At 41.8% G+C, this 18,804-nt stretch overlaps 1 protein-coding gene across 1 annotated transcript in view; it reads left to right on the top strand.

The window, feature by feature from the left end:
• The window catches only part of TRABD2B (TraB domain containing 2B), a 258,325-nt gene that overhangs the window by 224,451 nt on the left and 15,070 nt on the right, over positions 1 to 18,804 (top strand). Inside the window, exon 6 of the mRNA XM_058030443.1 lies at positions 14,265 to 14,534. Coding sequence (XP_057886426.1) covers positions 14,265 to 14,534 — 270 coding nt within the window. The remainder of the gene's footprint in view (positions 1 to 14,264; positions 14,535 to 18,804) is intronic.

Genomic DNA, 18,804 nt, shown 5'->3' with positions numbered 1-18,804 from the left:
TCATATTCCATATAATTCTGTTCCTTGGGAAGGGGGCCTCTGGGGAACCCTGGGCTTGCTTCTTTTTGCTCCAGGGCAGCTTGCTCGCTGAGCTGTCCTGAAGCCAGTGCTAAGGTTTCTAGGGTTTTTTGCTGATCTGCAGCCTATCAGGTTTAGGAGATCTGTATCTCATACTCCATAAACTCTCTAATAGTAAACTTACAGAGCCTTGGAGACTTCAAAAGTTCAGAGCTAGTTCTTACCTTATTTCCTAGCCAAATTTCAGCGTTCTTGTTTCCACAGGAGAAGCTGATTTTTCATCTTCTTTCTGCTTCCAGCCAATTCTAACACAGATCTTTTCACCTCAGGTCATGAGTATGAGATGAAAATTTTGGTTTATAGTTATTAGAGATAAAGCTGATCCAACTTGCACTGAAGTTGTTGGCTTCCATCAGTGCCAGTAGCTTTTAGAGGTCATTGTTAATATGAGATGGTTGCTGATCCTCTCCCATCTTCGGTTGTGAGGAGCCATGAGGGAACTGGTGGGAAACTCAGAGTATGTTCACACGGTTGTGCAGATGCCTTCTATAGTCCAAGTTAAAAGACTGGCTTTCCCAGAGCAGTGCTCATGGGTGTCTTCAGACAACTGCCCAGCTTGCTTGAGGAGGTATCTGGCTGGTTTTAGGTGGCTAATGAAGCTTTAGATGGTTAGTCATTCTGTGAGATGTGTCACTAAGCGCATTTAAGCCTTTGGAAAAGCTGCACCATCCCCTCCCCAGTGTTGAAACAGTGAGGTTGTGTGACTTTGTTTGTGTATTCAGCCTGCACTTGTCCTGTGGATTGATGGCCTCCACCCCGGGTGACATCAATCTGGGCTGAAGTGCAGCTGCACTTTGTAACAGCTCAAGGGGCACAAAGGTATCAAGTGGTATTGTGTGCTTGGAAAGATGTCGTTTATCTGAGGAAGTTTGTGGTCTGTTTGCTGTCACTTTGTCTTTGCAGTGCCGACTTCCCTTACCTTCACTATCACGTTGTCAGGCAAAGAGACCTCACACATTAGGACAGAGAGCTTTTCCACATCCAGAGCTGACTTCTTTCCTTCAGCAAGGGGTCTGTGGGCTGTGCTGCAATCAATAGAGCTGCTTGATTCAGCATGAGTGTAGTAATTTAGCTTTCAGGGAGCTCTTTACAATGCACAGGTTCCTAAAAAAGGAACAGAAAGAAAGGAAGTCAATGACTTTTCTCACTGACACTTGCACCTAAGGTTCCTTCGATAACAGTTCCTTAGAAAAAAACAATCAAAGATACAGTGTTCTACAGGGAATTTTGCTGAGAAGTAGGTGTTTCATCTTTCATGAGTGATCAGGTGTTCATAAGGACATTCCTTGGAGTTCAGATGGGGTTAGAAGCCCTCCAGAGCACTGTAATGTGACTGGTGGCATGACCAAATGACTTCCTGTGGGTGGATCTTTTTGTGGCAAGCTCTGAAATTTACTGAAACCTTTCTGCATTGCCGCCACAAGTAGAAAGTCACTCTAATGTACATATGGGGGGGGGGATGTTTGATTTTGTGTCATTTCTTGCCCATTTTTATACTAAATAGTCTCATTACTAACAATTCATGGTATCCCAGCCAAGCCAGGTGACTTCATGCTGGCCACAACCCAGCTTTGGTTCCTAAATGACTGTGTGTGTGTCCCTTTGGGAGAATTTGGTGAAGAGTCAGGCTGAGATCCATGTATATCAGCCTCCTCCAAGTTAGGTGCTAGTAGAAGGAGCAGGAATGCCAAAAAGAATAAGTTCTTATAACAGTAAATTAAGGATGGTGAATTTATGAAGCACTTGTCACAGTAAATGCCTTAGAAGCCAGAATGCATTTTTGTGTCATGATCATTGAATCATTTTTATGAGAAGTCAAAGAAAATTCATATGCAATCTGTAAAGTTTGTAAAGAGTTTAATTCATCCAGGAACTCATGTGTTGGGAATACAGTACCCAGATCCAGATCAGATATACTTCAGAGAAGCATTTAGGTTTTAAAATCCTTCCTCAAACTAAGCTGATCTCCAGAGTCTTTGGAGTTTCACCCTTCTCTGGACCTCATGCTCCATGCAAGTGAACATCATGCCAATGTGTTTCCCATTTCCTGGGGATTAAACTGCTGTGTCTGATGACTCGGGACTTTCCAAGGAAGCAGCTCAGTCACTCATTCTGTCTGAAGTGGCCTCAGGTACCTCAGAGGACATGTTTTCTCTTCCACAGTGATTCATGATTTCAGAGTAGAAGATCAGCTCTCTCTCCTTTCTTTTCTGCCCACAAAGTTAATTAATAATAAAAATTTCTATTAGTGAGTGTTGAAAGATTTTAGTTTCCCACCCATACTCCCAAATGCTCTGCATTCCAGGAAGAATGAAAAATGGACCTGTGAAAGGAAACAGGAGGGAGGAAAAATGGATCAGATGCTGTAGATGGATGTAGGTACAGTTGCTGTCAAGTAATATGGTGGAAGAACATCCAGAATAAAAACAGTTTCTTCCAGTAATGATTGCTGAAAACACACCACTACAGTAATCCAGTTTTGGGATTCATAGGTGAAAATTTAGAAAGTTTGGGGCACAGGGAGTATCTGGCAGAAACTGAACTGTATGGGCCTCCCCGCTGACCTCTTGCTAAGGTGGGCAGCTACATGTGATACAGTAATTCTGCCTGTGAAAACTGGATCTTCTGCCACTGTCAGAGGCTCTTGCTGGTCAGGAGAAGCACCTGGAGGATTCACCCCCTCCTGGCCACTGTGGACCTTGCTATGCCCATCTGTCTGCCTCATGTAGCCCCACCATCGTACAGAATTTTTCAATTTACACCCACCATGTTCGTAACTTTTGTCACTTCAGCAAGAAAACAATTGCTTGTCACTTCAGCAAGAAAACATTTGGTCCTACTGGGAGCCAGAGTTGACAGAAGGACTAAATTTGGGATATTTCCCATTCCTATTGCTTTATGGAACATCAGAGCAGTTCACAATTCCATAGTGCCCCTCTCTGTTGGTGGCAGCTTGCAGAGGAAAAGACTCAATTTGGTGCTCTCATTTGTGAGAAAGAGCACACTGAAGTCTTTCTCCATTGATTTCCAGTCAGCTCAGGAATAGTAACATTTTCCTGCTAACCTGTAGCGCTTCAGCAGCAAAGTCATAGACAGGCTCCAAGTGCTTTAGTGCCCAGTGCCTGTCTGGCAACTAGATTTGCATCTGCTGTCATATGACCCCAGCTTCACATTTCCACATTACTCCTGCAAAAATAAAGGTAGTCCCAGAAATTCCTCTGTTGGGACAGCACATCCCTGTTTATGTTTGAAGGGTCGATACCAATCTGGAGTCCCCAGTGATCAAAGTGCACATTCAGAGATGAGTCTTGTGTTGTGTTTGAAGTGAGCACAGCCCTTGGAAACAAGGATGAAGCAGGAATAAATCAGGATGAAGGATGTGGGGCATTACTTACTTTACATGAAATCCCTGCTGGAAAGACGTGGCTAGTGTTCCAAAGTTTTCCTTGGAGAGTGCTTGGAAGTTGCACACCAGCCTATTTGTGGAAAGCTGAACAGTTTCCTATTGTCTGTGATGTGAAACGCTTCCCAGATAAACACTTTTCCCCTCCACTGAAGAAAAACGATAAAGCCTTGGCAGAGTTGCTGGTTTCTGTTGGCATTTAGTCTGTTAAAGGCTATAGTTCATATCCACGCCAGAGTCATTAAGGAGAGGTTCCATTATTGAGTGAAACTGGGATAATCTTCAAGGATGTAATAATGTTGTGCGCCCACATCTTTGCGTCTCTGGGTTCATTATAACCCTGGAATGTAAATCCCAATCCACAGTGGATAAACATGGATCTCAAATACTTTTGTGGTATTGTCTTCTCCTGATTTGTGGAAGGGAAAGAAAACATTACTAGAAATAAACTCACTGGAGTTGTTTAGCTCCAGTGAGAGAAGAGAAGGCTCAGAGGAGAGAAGGCTCAGAGGAGACCTTATTGCTTTCTACAGCTACCTGAAAGTGTTTTACTGAGGTGAGAGTTGGTCTGTTATCCCAAATTACAAGCAGTAGGAGAAAAAAAAAGGATGTCAAGTTGTGCCAGGAAGGTTTAGATTGGATATTAGGAAAAATTTCTTCACAGAAAGAGTTGCCATGCATTGGAACAGGATACCAGGGAAGTGGGAGAGTCACCATCCCTAAAGGGATGTAAAGGGTGTGTACATGTGGCACTTGGGGACATGGTTTAGTGGTGAACATTGCTGTGCTGGGTTAATAGTTGGACTCAATGATCTCAAAGGTCTTTTCCAAACTAAACAATTCTGTGATTCTACAAAGAGAGCAGTAAATCTCTGCTGCTGTAGTGGGTTCAGGTTGTAACATTGCCTGCATTTGTGGCATTTTAAGTAATTTTAAGGAATTATTCCTGACACCCACAGAGTCAAGGCATCATATTCCATCACAAGGAAGATCCATTAGTCCCTCCATGAACTTTGGAGAGAGAAAAAGCTGATTTTTGAAATTGGCAATGCTAAGAACCAAAGTTCTATAACATCTTGGGGTAATACTGATGCTGGTTTGATCCAGGTCTGTGGGTGGCTCTCCCTCTGCTTCCCTTGTCCTGGGAGGTCTGAAGGACCTCGTTGTGTCCCACCTCTGACTCCAGTTTGGTTTTGCTGGGTGCCCCCTCCTTCCTCCATGGTGCCTCCTAGGCTGAGGACCTTTCCCAGAAGCAGCGTGTGGTTCCACTTGTTGACTTACAGTCAGGGAATGCAGTGTAGATAAAGATTCACTTTTTGCCACCATTTTATCAAAACAAATCTTGCTTTTGAGTTTGTGACAAAGGAATCATCTTTCTTCCCTAGAGGAATGGGGTTTCTTGCTAATGTTAAATGGTAATTTTGCACTTGTATCAAATTTGTATGTAGATTAAGTTTTAGGTGGGAATTGCAGCTTCCGTTGACATTTAGCAGGCACTGAGGTTTTTAATCGTGAGGCAATTTTAGAAACATTTCCCTTAAGGAGAAAGGACATAGACTTGAAAGAAAGCAGAAGTAACAAGAATTTGATTTGTTTGTTTCACAAATGCAGCTGTGAATTTAGCACAATTTCTATGTATTCAAGCATTCATACTGATTGCAGTCATTGCTGAATGGTCAGCAATTCCCACTCATGTCAGAGAAAGGCATCAATTGAAATCCACAGACAACCAGCACTGGTTTAAATGAGGTGATGTAGCTGGAGATTGATTTTTTTCCCCCTTCTTCTTTAATTACTGGGATTCGCTGTTCCACTTGCTTCTTTCTTTATCTATCTTTCCTGCCTTTCCAAGAAGCCCTGGTCAGTCTGTGAATAACAGACCTGATGAGGTCTAGGAGTCCTATAGGTTCAACTGTGGTGTATAGAAAAGGGCTTTTCACATAAAAAAGGCCATACACTCTTTTTTGATCTTTGTGCTTTTTTGATCTATGTGCTACTTGGGATAATTCATTTCCGACTGGCTGTCAGATGAATTCTTACTAGAATAGGAAGGCAACAGAGGGACAGAGTAGCCTCCCCTTCTGCTCAGAATTGGTAGGCTTGTAGGGCAGTCCAAGCACTCAGTCTCATTGTAGAGAGAGACAGATGAGTCGTCCTGCAGTTTTAATTAAAACATCTCACGTGGGCATCATTTAAACAGCATTGACTTTCCTGCAGTTTGAGCTGTATTACAGCACCACCTCATGAGAAGCCCTAGTTTGGTCACTCTGTGCTCAGCTTTGTGTAGTGATAAGAAGCTAATGTGGCTGCTGGAACCTGTGCCAGGTGCCAGGCATAGTTCTGGTGAGTCTCTGACATCTGTTACACTTGTTATATTACATGTTTTTCAATAGCTAGGCAGTGCTACAAGTACTCAGCTGTGATACCCCTCGGACAACTGGCACTTAGAGAAAGCATTTCAGGGCAAACAAACAAACAGATATGCACATATAGTGGAGGTAGGTGAGCCCCTAGAGCTCCTGTGCAGTGAGGTCTCCAACAGAGTTAAGGAGGGAGCCTGCAGGGGCTGTCACCTTTGTACTGGTTGTCATTGTCTCACACCCTTTGCCTGTCAGCTTGCTGAGATGGAGCTCTTTAATGACTGCATAATTTAATTCTGGGATTCTTAAGTGTACCAATAAAAATAATGATCATGCATAATTTAATTCTGGGATTCTTAAGTGCACCAATAAAAATAATAATCATAGACATTTCAGTGAAGGAGAGATATTTTCTGGGGTCAGTGCAAGTTTTCCTGTTTTAAGGAAGGAAGACCTGGAGCCTGTTCTTTGTAACTAGACAGTGAGATTTACCTGAGTTCATTAAAAATCAGTCTCTCCTATGGCCTCAGATATATCCTAGATATTCAAGGTCTGGTCTCATAAGTTTAAATTAGCAAACTCATAAAACCTTCTTTTCTTCCTTTAGGTTTCAGCAGAAATGTGCATGCTTTGTTAATGAAGAATTTTAGTGAAGGATGGCTTTGTCAGACATAAAGAGTATTTGATACAAGCAGTTCCATCAGCATGACTTGATACAGAGAGGGAGCCCTCTGTGACATGAGAATAATACATAGAGAGACATTATGTGAAGTCCATTAGCATTAGAGTTGACAGGACAGCATTAGACATTAAAGCAAGTGGGGTTTGGAGGGAGAACTCCAAACTTCGTCACGTTTCAAGGGCTCTGTCCATTACTGTGCAGTGAAAATGCCTGCAGACAGGCTGAAGTGTGGCCTGAATAGGGATTCTGACAACTGTCCTGTTCTTTTCTTGGGAACACTCAGGCACTGTGATATGGGCAAGGCCAATGGGCTCTAACAACATTTTGGAGAAAGTCAGAGTGTGTCTGTGTTCCTTTTTTTAGCTCAGCAGCCGTCAGTGGCTGAGCAGATCAGATGTTTTGCAGTGTTGGCTACAGAGAAGAAAAGTGGATTTAGTGTCACAGAAATGTGGAGTCTCTTGCAGACATGGTCTTCTCATGGCTCTTTGGTTCCACACTTATGCCTGCTGCTGGATTTAAGTGCTCTGTGTCTCTCTCCTTCTGGTGATAGCAGCTACTTAGGAGCCCATGTTATCTGTGTCTTGCAATTGTAAGAGCCTCGACTGAGCAAGGTACTTCAGGAACACAAGTTGCTGTCCTTGCAGAGATCTGTGATCCACCCAGTACCTCACTTCAGCCAGGACTCAACTTCCAGAGCATCAGAGGGAAGTGCAGGAAACGGGACCAGGCAAACAGTGAATAACCTGCCCTTAGTTTCAGTCTGAAGTCAGTGAAAATGTTGTAGTCCCTCAAGCTAAGCATTTGTTGCCTTGCTCAGCTGTGTCTCTGTAGGGTTTTTATATTTGAGATATGGTAGAGAATATGGGCTTCTGCAGATACATGTTCTCTCTGGAGGATCCAACAAAAAAGGGAAACTAATTCTCAGTGGAGACAATCTGGGAGCAGAACTCAATTTGGATTGTAAATGAGCAAGATATAAACAATTGTATATTAGCTGTAATTCTACTGTGGAATCAAATCTAGCAGCCCATTTGGGAGGTTTTTTTGTCAGTCAGCTTCTTAATTCATTGCAAACTCAGCAGTCAAAATTTTATTATAAGACAATAAAACATTTTGGCTAACTTCATGTAGCAAGCCTTTGGGCGCTGCATGGACATACAGAGTTGTAATTTGAATGTGAAGGCCTCTCTCTCCTCTGTGAAGGAGACTTCCAGGTGTCCCAGAACAGCTGCATGTCTCTGTGCTCCCATGTTGAACCAGGATGCCTGAGCAGGAAAAAGCTCATCTGGACCTATGGGATAGGGATTCTCTCCAAGGAGCTTTAAGTACCACTTCCATAAGACGGCAAGGCACCAGAAGTATCTATCTTGTGAATATTTTACTTAAGCTGAACTACCCAGGCAGAAATAGCTTAGCACTAAATTGGTTTGGTAGTAATAAGACTGTGGAGATTTAGGGAATAGAGCCTGAGGTGAGGCTTGTCTATCATGAGCAAAGAAGGTTCTTATTTGCTATTTATGTGGAAAATGGAAACAAGACTGGAGGGTCAACCCATCCTTCCTCTGAGGGCACAGCCCATCCTCTGGGGCTGGAGCGTGCAGCTCTCAGAGTTTCCATGAAAGATTCATAAACAAAGGATTATTCAGTTCAAGAACTGAACCAAAAAATCAAGAAGGGAAAATAAGTTCAGAGCAATTTAAAATGGAACATTTTGAGGATGCTTTTGAAGGCAGGAATTGGGTTTTGTTGAGTTTTGTCATTTTTATATATTAGTTGGGTTTTTCTTTTTAATTGAGATCAATCTCTGAACAAAAAAGGGCACTTTGTAGCATGTAAGTCTTTGAAAACAGAAGACTAAAAAAATTAGAAGCTTTGTTCATAAAATGCTGAAATGAAACATTTTGAATTTTCAGAAAGAATTCACATGAAAATGTGGAAATGACACATTACAAATGTTACAGCTGCCCTCTTTTTTTCAACAAATTCAGCCTCTCAAGTGCAGAAAGTTTGCATTTCTTCTCCTGTGCCTTAGACCAGCTCCACTTCTAATGAAATAGAATAGATAAAAAAAGTTTTACTTATTCCTCTTAATTTATAGTTTCTGAAAGTGGGAAGGAAAACGTTGCAGTCTGTGTGAATATCTTCACATCACAGACTTTTCATTTCATTTATGCACAGATTTGTACATATATACGTGTGTATACTGAGGACTAAATGTGCTTTCAAACTATGGTTACAGTTCTTGAGCAACAGTGATTCTTCCCAGAGAAATAGTCTGACATGGATTCAGAACACATCCAAGTTGGGGGTGGACTATAATCTAATTTAACTACTTAACCTAATTTAAGTGCTCATGAGATATAGTTGACTATGGTGCAAAAAAATGAAAAAACAACTTTGTTTCCAAGTTCTGTTAAGAAGTTTTAACTTTAGTGTACAGGCCTAAGGCAACTACATCCTAAATAAAATAACCTCATTATAATTAAGCTGATCAGGTGAGAGAATAATCAGGGATTTCACAGGAGTAATCAGGGATTTCTCTTTTGCTGTCTCTTGAGCCCAATTCATCCTGAGTAATTTACAGCACTTAGCCTGAAGCAGCTCAGATAAAGCTTAAGTATGGGGAAAATCTAACTCTCTGATCTCTGCTTTGCACTTACTCTCTTTTACAGTAAAATATATTTATGCTTTTCATCTTGAAGGACATTATGTCCATGGTGTCACCTGGTTATGTGAGTGTGCTCTCAATCCACAGTTTCCATCACTGGAAAGAGGCTCTATAAGCAATGCAGGGTTGGGTTAGAATTTCTGCCTGCTTTTCAGTTCTTTTGTTTGCTTCTCTCCCAAGAGCTTTGAAAGTCTGAGCTCCATCCTAGTGTGGAAGAGGGGAAAAAAAGCAAAACCCCTCGTGGGACAGGACATTGTGGTGTGGTGCCCATCTTGTGGCATGACTCTCTGAGAGAGATGTGTAGGGAAAGCAGAGCCAGGAGCAGAGGTCTCTGTGGCCTGTGGTGAGGGGAGCAAGGGTGTGTGAAGGGGCTGACGAATTCCTGCCCTCACAAAGACACCCCAACTGGAATTTATGAGAATCCATCCACAATAAAACACTTCCAACTCACTGTCTGGCCATCAGCTGGCTGCATCCCAGGAACAGTAGCATGAGGATGAAGCTGCAGCATCGCACATTCCTTGCTATCACCGCAGCTTCTCTCTTGATGAAACAAAATCTCCCCTTGTCTGACAGTTCTGAGAACTGAAGCAAGAAAACCTCAGTGATGTTGCTGTGCTTGGAAGCCCGTGCAGAGCATGGCAGTCTTCTGAGCAAAACTTTTCCATTGCTCGTGCTGCAAAGTCAGGATGCAAATAACAAATTGGCAGACTGGGACTTCAGAAGATTCTGCTCATATCTGAGGGAACAGAGAAGTTACCGCAAGATTGCTGAAAAAAATGAGATTGATGATTTCATTGTCTGGAAGATGTATATCATTAGCAAAGGCATACAGCAAGGGCAAGTCCTTCCCTGGCCCTGTGGAAGCCCATGGGGAAGCTTGATGGGACTTAGTCCAAACGTTGCTGGTGTTACTCAGGCAGGTCAGGGGCAGAGGCATTACTGGGCTCTGCCCTGCCTGACCTGTGCAGTTTTAAGCCTGGGAATTTATGAAAACAATATATTGCAGGACATCATGGTGTTAATGTCATTTTTCTGACCAGATCCACTCAATAGCCCCAACAAATCCCAGTGATGAGTCAATTGTCAGTGGTCAGTGCCAGCACAGAGTGACACTGCAGACCACAAGGCGGAGAGAAATGCTGAGACAGCCTAATGGAGCATCCAGCTCAGTACAAACAACTTACATGTTTTGTTTTGTTCTTTTAATTCTTGGAAAGAATTAGAAAAGGATGGCAAATTTCACCAGAAGTGAAAGAAAACCACAGAGGTCTTTGTCTGTGGATTAAGTATTTTCAAGAACCAGCAAGAATAAATGTTTTCCTGCTTTCACTGCTTTCTGTACCTTAGGACCAAGCCACATAGGATATTTGTTGAGACTCCAACGTTTTCTTATTTGGACTTGGTTGTTTTAGAGTACTTGTTTTGCAGGACTGCACATCCCAGGGAAGGAAATTAAGGTCAGAGATGAGAAAAACCCACCTAAGGGCCTGAAATAATTTTCATTTTTCCAAGACCACCCTGTGTGGGAATGATACATTTAAAATGGGTGGAACCTCTAAGCCTGGAATTGTATCAAGTTATTCATGAAAAATCTCTGAGATCTTTGTGTGGACCAAGATATTTGGGTGGTACTTTCTCACTCTTTCTTCAGAAAAGGCACTGTGGCCTCACAAACTGAAAACTAGCCTTGCTTTTTCCCTGACTTTAAAAATAACTATGTATCTTGAAAAGCTGTCTCAGCAGTAGTGAAGGAATGGAAAAAAAAGTCCATTATATCCCCATGGTTTCATACAGTGCAGCTGTGCTAACAGAGTGCACAGAGACTGAGACCAGGGGAAAGGCACGAAATAGTGCATGAAATGAGCAGTTGAATTTAACAGTAAAGCTTCACGTAATGCAGAGATCGATTGTCCAGGTATCCCATTGCAGATGGCAGGTTTTTGCCTTTATATTTTAGGGGGAAAATCCAGAATAAAAATTAATAAATAAATTCTAGCACTTTTTATTAATAATTTTTTTTACTGAAATCAATGAGGAAATTACTATCTTACAGGAAATCTTTCTTACATTAGATTAACATCTTCAATTATTCTTGCAATATATTTGGATTACATATCCCTATTCTGTTTTGATTTTCCTTCTGGCAGAATGTCTGTAGAATGAAAGTCCTATATGAAAAGAACCAGGTTTATAATGAATTAATCATATTTTTATAATATTTGTTGTTTATTTTTATTGTAATTATTATTTTTTATGTTAATATAGTATAATTATTGTAACTGGATTATTAAATCAGTTTAAAACTATCTTCCTTTTCTTTTAGAGGAGCAAACATGCATCAACATACAGCTTTCAAAAGTCTCTCTTAGGTCTTGGTGCAATTATTAGCAATTGCTAATAATTTTAAAAATATTTGTGCACGCATAATGGAATGAATATCAACCAAATGTAATATGCAGTTGCCACAGTGGCTCTATTCCCCCTGACTCGACTCTAACATGCTGGTGGTTAGTTTATAACCCTCTTTAGGTTACAGCATTTTAACGTTTCTCCAGTGTTTATTTATTCTCTTCCCAAAGAATGTTCTGAAATATCAAGTTTACAACCTGTGGCTCATGTGATGGTAGTGGAAACAATTAAGCAAGAAACTTTCAAAGCCACCACTGGGATTTTGATGCCCAAAGTCATTAATTTTAATAAGAAGGGAGCTGCCAGTCGTCTTAAGTGGTTTGTAAAATCTCAACCCATAAAAACACCTCTCTACTGGTTCCAGTTTACGGGGAGCTCAGAGCAAGGTAAACACATGTAGCAAAATAGTAGGTGTTAAAAGGTGGAAAGTACGTGTTCAGATATCCCTAAGACCACTCAAGGAATCAAAGAGCAGCCCCAGCCTTGAGCTGGCACACGGGGGCTGCTCCTGCCTGCAGCATCTCAGGGAGTTGCTGCCTGATCAGAGCGTGAGGCACAGAGAAGGAATTCAATGGAAACAGAAATCTTGGCTACAGCTCAGTTCCAGTGGCTTCCATTGGCCACCCATTGGTCTCTGCTGCCATCTCAGGACCCACAAGGTATCTGTAGGTGCTTGGTCCAGGTCCTTCCTACCTGCCTAAACTCTCCTGTCCAAGTTCACACTGTGTTATCCTCCAAGCTGCTAAATGGCTGAATTTGGGTGTTGGTACTTCACTGATCCACCATCATGGTTGGATAAAAATTAGCAACTCTCTGCTGTGGCCTGAGAGACCCCCCCAGTACAAACCTGTGAGCGCCTCTTCATTTACGTGAGTCAGGATGTGGCTTTGCTTCAGCCATGAGCCTGTGCCATAGCTGAGGAACTCTTAAAGGCTTTGAAAAGCACCAAGAACTCTCAAAGGAAACTGCAGCACTGGGGAACATTCACCCTCCACATGAAACATGAAAGGAAGTCTTAATGGGGAAAAAAATTTAGAACCGGCAGATCTATCTGTGATACAAAATAGAGCATGGAGTGAGTATGAGTGAGTTTGGAAAGGACTCACTGGGAGTCTGAATGATGGAGAAAAGAAGGAAAAAAAGGTATTTTCTTGTGTGTTTTATTAAGAAAATCAACCACGGAGAATTTTAGAACTAGTTTTAGAAAACTTTCTTTTTCTCCTCTATCTGTTGTATGATCTCTGAAGAACTTCATGAATGTTGGCTACAAGTGACAAGGTTACTGTAGTATTTGCCAGTGAGTCTTATAGTAACAATAATTAATCATCAGTAGGTATTGGAAAGACTTTTGGATGAAACACAATGCAGTGGAAATAGAGGTGACCATCAAGACTGGTATTGTAACAGACTTCAAGAAAGTCAAAAAGAAAAAAAGCTTTCATTAGTAGTAGATGTGACTTTTTTGGAAGAGAACAAAATGTTCCATAAATGAAACATGTGGTTTCACTTGCGGCACATTTTGTACATTGTCACCAATGAAGTTTAGGATTTTTTATTACTTTTTCATTAAAATGTCTTACTGGTTTCACTCAGGAGGCAAAATTTTTCACGTGGCTTTAATTGTTTCTGTCATAAAAGTCATAGCATCCATGTAATAGAAATAGTTTTGCAGACCACAGCTTCATATTGCCTATTAATTCTCTCCCATTTTCTGTATGTACAACTCATTGGCCCATCCCAGGGACAGGAAAATTTCTTGCAATTAAGACTCAATATGAACTTCTACTGAAGTTAGGGGGGAAAAATAACTTTATGTCAGTCCTGGTTTATTAGTTTTTTGTTTCAGCTATCTTAGCTCACAATAAGTTCACATAGCTGCATACCAAAGGAGAGAGTTTATATTGACTTTCTTCTAAAATCAGTGAAACTCTAGAAGATGAAAATAAAAGGTCTTTTTCTGCTTCATTCCAGTCATGTACAATAGGTGGTAATACTTCAGACAGGATTGAAGAGCTCTGGCAGAATTGTTTCAAGGAGGTTTTGAAAAGGTCATTTACCCCTTTTTTCTTCATTACCTGCTGGAGTTCAGGTCTCATATATCCTATCCCAGCTGCCAAGCTTCCATGCTTCTATCATCAGCCTAGGCTTCCTTCTCCCCAGTCCTGACTGGATGAGGAGATATAATTCTTGTTGCAGTTAAAACAGTGACTTGTTTTCTACAGATGACACCCAAATCTGGGGGAGGGGGGGAAACAAAAAAGAAAAGATAAAGAGATAATTTATTAATTTAAGATCCACTTCTCTTCAGGTATTTGTTTTTCTCAAAGAGAGTAATTGCCAGCTTGGAGCTAGTTTTGTCATTTGACCTTCAGCCCAGTAGGGGAGGCAACCCCTACCACAGACTCCAAGGCCTCTAAGAAATCATTAAAATGCCAGAAAACAGCAATAGAGTATCTGTTGCCTTTTCCCCATTTTCCAGTTAAGTGTTTACTTGAAAGCTTCTTATGAAATGCCAGTGCTGTCTTTATTGCTGCCCCAGAGCAAAGCCTTGTGCACCTTCTCAGCAGTCAGGGACACCCACCAAGCAGTGCAGTCTTCTGCTTTCACCTTTGTTTTGGCACCCTTCCTCCTTTACTCATATTTAGATGTTATGTTTTGCAGTTCAAGAACAACAAAGACAAGCCCAGCCTTGGAGGGACTCTCAGTGACAGCCCTGCCCCCTGTCCAGCTTTCTGAGCAGGTCCCACTGGCATCTCCCTCCCTGAAGCCACAGCAGATGGATGAAGAAGACAGCCTGTCTCCTCACCTCCTGCTGCCCGACAGCATCAGCCAGCTGGAGGAGTTTGGCAGGCAGAAGAAATGGCACAAGAAGCAGCACAAGCACCATCGCCAGAGGCAGTTCAACGACCTCTGGGTTCGGATAGAAGACAGGTGAGTCATGACTGCTCTGGTCCCTGTCCCCTTCCTGCTGGCTCCTCACTCAGTGCTCTTTGCAGATCCCAGCTCTTGCTGATTAGACCATAGGGAGGGTCAGTCAAAGGCTAACTGGGAGACACAGGGAGTGAGATGACGTTTTTGTAGCCTAACGAAGAGCTAGGAGGAAAATAGGCATATTCATAGACATGTTTTTTCAAAAAGTAAAGAGGGAAAAAAGAGTTAGTGCTTAAAATATTTAAAATACACAAAAACAAAGATTTGTCAGATGGAAAAACAGGAAAAGAACAATAGAAAATACTCTGTGCTTGTTGTTTTTCTTCCAATAATTCTTTTCCTATCTGTACCAGCAGTTTTCATCACAAAGGCTTGCCCATTTTCCAACCATACAGAATATTCCTGAGTTCTTAAGATTCTGACAAATTTGACTTTCAACCTTCTTAACTGAAATGTTTTAACATCTCAGACTGCACTGAAAATAGCAAACTGAAGCAAAATGAAGTACTTAACTAAATCCTCCATGTGACGAATGGAGGCAGGCACTTTTCCATGGCTATTCCAATCTTGGTCTGAGGTTAAAAACTCCCATTCAATGTTTGAATAAGAGCCTTCGTGTTTGACCAGGGCTTCTCAATGTGTGCTTTTAGGATTTCTGGGCCATTCATTCTCCCACCTCTAAAGCTCTTAGTGCCTTTATGCAGACCAAATCATGTGCAGATAAACACCCACAATGTTTATTGATCTTCTAACAAGTAAAAGGAACTAAGTAATATGTTGGGAACTGGCTGCTCACCTACACATATAATAATTGTCTTTGAGCCTTACGTATTCCCATTTTCATAGCACCTAAATTCCTTGAAAGTCTCTCAGAGATTTCTCCCTTTGCTAAGGAAAAAAGCTTCACATATTTGTGTTTTCAGATTTTTATTATTATTACTATTATTTTTATTCTTTCTTTTTAATGGAGCAGTTACCTCATTTTTTGTAGTTTATTGTTTTCTCAGGGTGAATGATGTGAGGGTTGCTATTAAGGTGGTGCATATTAATCTTAATGTAATAAGGCTTTTTCTGAGGTCTGTGCCAGCCTTGCAAGAAGGATTCATGTATTTTCTTTTCAAAGTGTGTGTTCAGTGCTTGGATTCCCTCCACAGAGGATGTTTAAGCATGAACTAGGTGACATTTGGTTCCCCATAGCTGATTGCCTCAAATACAAAGGATTTTTCTGTCCTTCTGCCTGGGGGCTGCTGACTTGTGGTGTCCCATGATGTCCCAGCATTTCACAAAGGTCTGTGGTCAAGTTCCCCATGTGTTGTACAAGGTGTTTAGATAGGTCTGGTGGGAGGCTGGCACTTGGGCACAATCTTCCCACTTCTATCCTATCTATCCAGAAAGGATATTGGATATTGGCAGTGGAAATGTGCAGTTGGGAGCTTAAGGTGGTACTTATGATTTTTGCTCATTTTGCTGGTTTTATTAAATGTTCTTAGGAAAGGGATTTAAGATGTAGTTCTGAAGGTTAGAGTTAAATTATTTGCTGTGTGCTCCTGTGAGATTTCACCTGAATCAAAGCCTTTTATCCCTCTATTTCCATTTCATAGGGGTGGAGTTTGGGGTGAGGAAACACAAGTTTCTGCTCCCACCACGCTGGTGATGAACCAGACACTGTGTGTTGCCTGCCTTGATGAAAGATCCCAGGGAGATATTAGTGGGAGATCACAGGCCTAGAAATGAGGAAAGGCTGGTGGAAGAAGGGAAGCCTGCCTTAGTGTTTTCAGATGGTTTTAGTGCTTCTGCAGTTCTGGAGTAACTTCTGGTGTTTTCCTGGAAACAAAGCAAAACAAAACACAAAAAATAAAAGTTCACTAAATCAGAGACTCACAACCAGCTCTGGTTTTCCCATAAATTGGATGGGGTCTCAACTTTCATAAACCAGCTGCTGCATATTGTGCTTTTGGCAGTTGGGTTTCATCAGCATTAATTGCAAGCTGGACCCTGCACAAAGCAATAAACAGTGAGTTCTCTCCAACTGGTTCCTTTCTGATTGGCAAGAAAAGAGCACAAATGTGTGTCTGTGACCAAACCTTGTATGGTGATCATTTTTGGGAGGAAACAAGCAGGGTGGCTGATCACACAGGCAATAGAGTGTTAACCTGTGCAGGAGAGAAATGTGGACTTCTTTGCATTGCCTCAGTAATGTTTCAGCAGTGAGACTTAGCACTCATTTTTGAAGGATAATTGGGGTACTAGGGAGTTCTTGCTCTGGCCTGTCCCAAAAATCCATTGTGCAGTTGCCTACATTTCATTTGGAGTGCCCCATGTTCTGTGTGGACTGAGATCTCTGCATTTAGTATTAACTTGAGCTATGGCCCTGTATTTCCAAATGGCTGTTCTTCCAGTTCCCTAACTCACCAGTTGTCACCTGAAACTTGAATTGCTCACCTTTGAGACAAAGTAGAGGGATTTAGGTCTTTGTTACAGCTTTTGGGGGAAAGCTCCATAAAGCTCATTGTTCCCATGCAAGGTCCCCAGGATTCAGCTGTTGGAGCTGCCTTTCAACCTGAAAAGTCAAAGAGAAATATGCAGGTGGAGGACAAATCCAGGCAAATTTAAACCAGGTTATTGATTCCTGTATGAACCTCATTGAACTGTGAAATGACTGTGGTTCATACAGCTCTTTTCCAAAGCTTTATTGACCATGGATTAGAGGACTTTATGAGCCATGAATTGCAGGGCTTTTATGAACTACGCATTTCTAGGCAATCTCATACACTTCCATGGAAATCTTAGGGTGTTTTCTTAAGCTACCAACAGAGAAACAAAGGAAATGAACACAGGAGAACAATCTTAAAGGAACATCAAAGGTCTGACTCCAACCTATAAAAGCCAGGAAATCCATAATTAATGGTTCCACTAAGACTTCAGCTCTCACAGTCATTCGGGTCTGATCCAAGGTTATGGCTACAATCTGCAATGGCCTTGTGAAAAATGAGTCATCATTTAATGCCTCACATCATTATTAGTGTTACTTTCAGTTGTACCTTGGAGATTGTCCTTTTCTTTTTGTTCTGTCTTCACAGCTGAGGCATTTGAGTTAGCACCCCTGGGTGGACAGTGTTTAGATTTGTGTGTTGGAGGCTTAGTACTGCTGTGGAGGATGAGAAAGCTTCTGCTCTGTCTCCTCCCTGTCTTTCACAGAGCTAAGATTTGCTGATCTCCTGGGTAATCGGCTGCACTGAAGGCTATTAAAAAATAAAAAATGCTGATGAAATGTGTGGTTTCCTCTCCCTTCTGCCTCCTTCCCCCAAAATCTAAACAAACTGAAAAAGTCCTGCCTGACTGCAGTTTCTGTTTGAAATGGCTTGTCAAGAATCAAAATTGAATGGAGATTTCAAGTAGCAAGATTTTTTTTTTTTCAACTACTTGATTTTGAAGAAATGTGCAGATCTGAAGTCTGTCCTGGGGAGAAATCTGAACTTAGACAAGACTCAAACCCTGGCTACCTCCCATAGCCAAAATCCAGCTGGGGCAGCAGGATTTTTGCAACCCTCAGGCTGCAAGGCTGAAGTTTGGCATACAGAGTATCATTGTTTCTGTTGACACTGTGTTAGCTGGGCTTCCCCATGTAATATAAATAATTAATTACAGATCATTCACTGGCTTTTCATGGTGAGATGCTCAGTTAATTGAAGGAATAGAGAAATGCCTCTGAGGTTTCAGAGTGGTCAGTGAAGGGCAGGTCAGGACTGCACCTTTGCTGTAGCAGGCAAATGGTTCAAGGCTGCCAACAAAACCAGTCCAGGAGAACAGAGAACCTCTCCCAGCTGCTGGGGGGAGTTATCCTGGGACCTAAGGCAAGGAGGGAGGAAAACTCCCGGGAAAAAGGAGGGAGGGGAGTTATTAACTAGGAGGGTGTTATGGGAGGGGTGAGATTTGGAAGGAGCAATGACAGCTAGAGGATGTGAAAGAGAGAAGTACAGTGGTGGGAAGAAAAAATGTAGAAAGGATGTAATGGGCAAGTTAATTCTCACTGTCCAGGAAGAGATCTGGGTGAAGGTGGTGTTTGGAAAGACACTAAGGACACACACACTTCAACAGGAAAGAAATTAAGGGCAAAGAATTGTCCTCAGAAGAGGGAAAAAAAAAAAAAATCTTGTCCCAGATGTAAGCTTAGCCCTGCAAAAGCTACCATTAGTGGGAAAGGAAATGAATTCTCCCTGTAAGTAGAAATGGCAGCTCTCTGATAGCCCAGTGCAGACTGTTCAACCCC

This window comes from Melospiza georgiana, chromosome 9 (assembly GCF_028018845.1).
Source record: "Melospiza georgiana isolate bMelGeo1 chromosome 9, bMelGeo1.pri, whole genome shotgun sequence".
NCBI lineage: Eukaryota > Metazoa > Chordata > Aves > Passeriformes > Passerellidae > Melospiza > Melospiza georgiana.
This window is presented reverse-complemented; position numbering and strand designations above follow the sequence as displayed.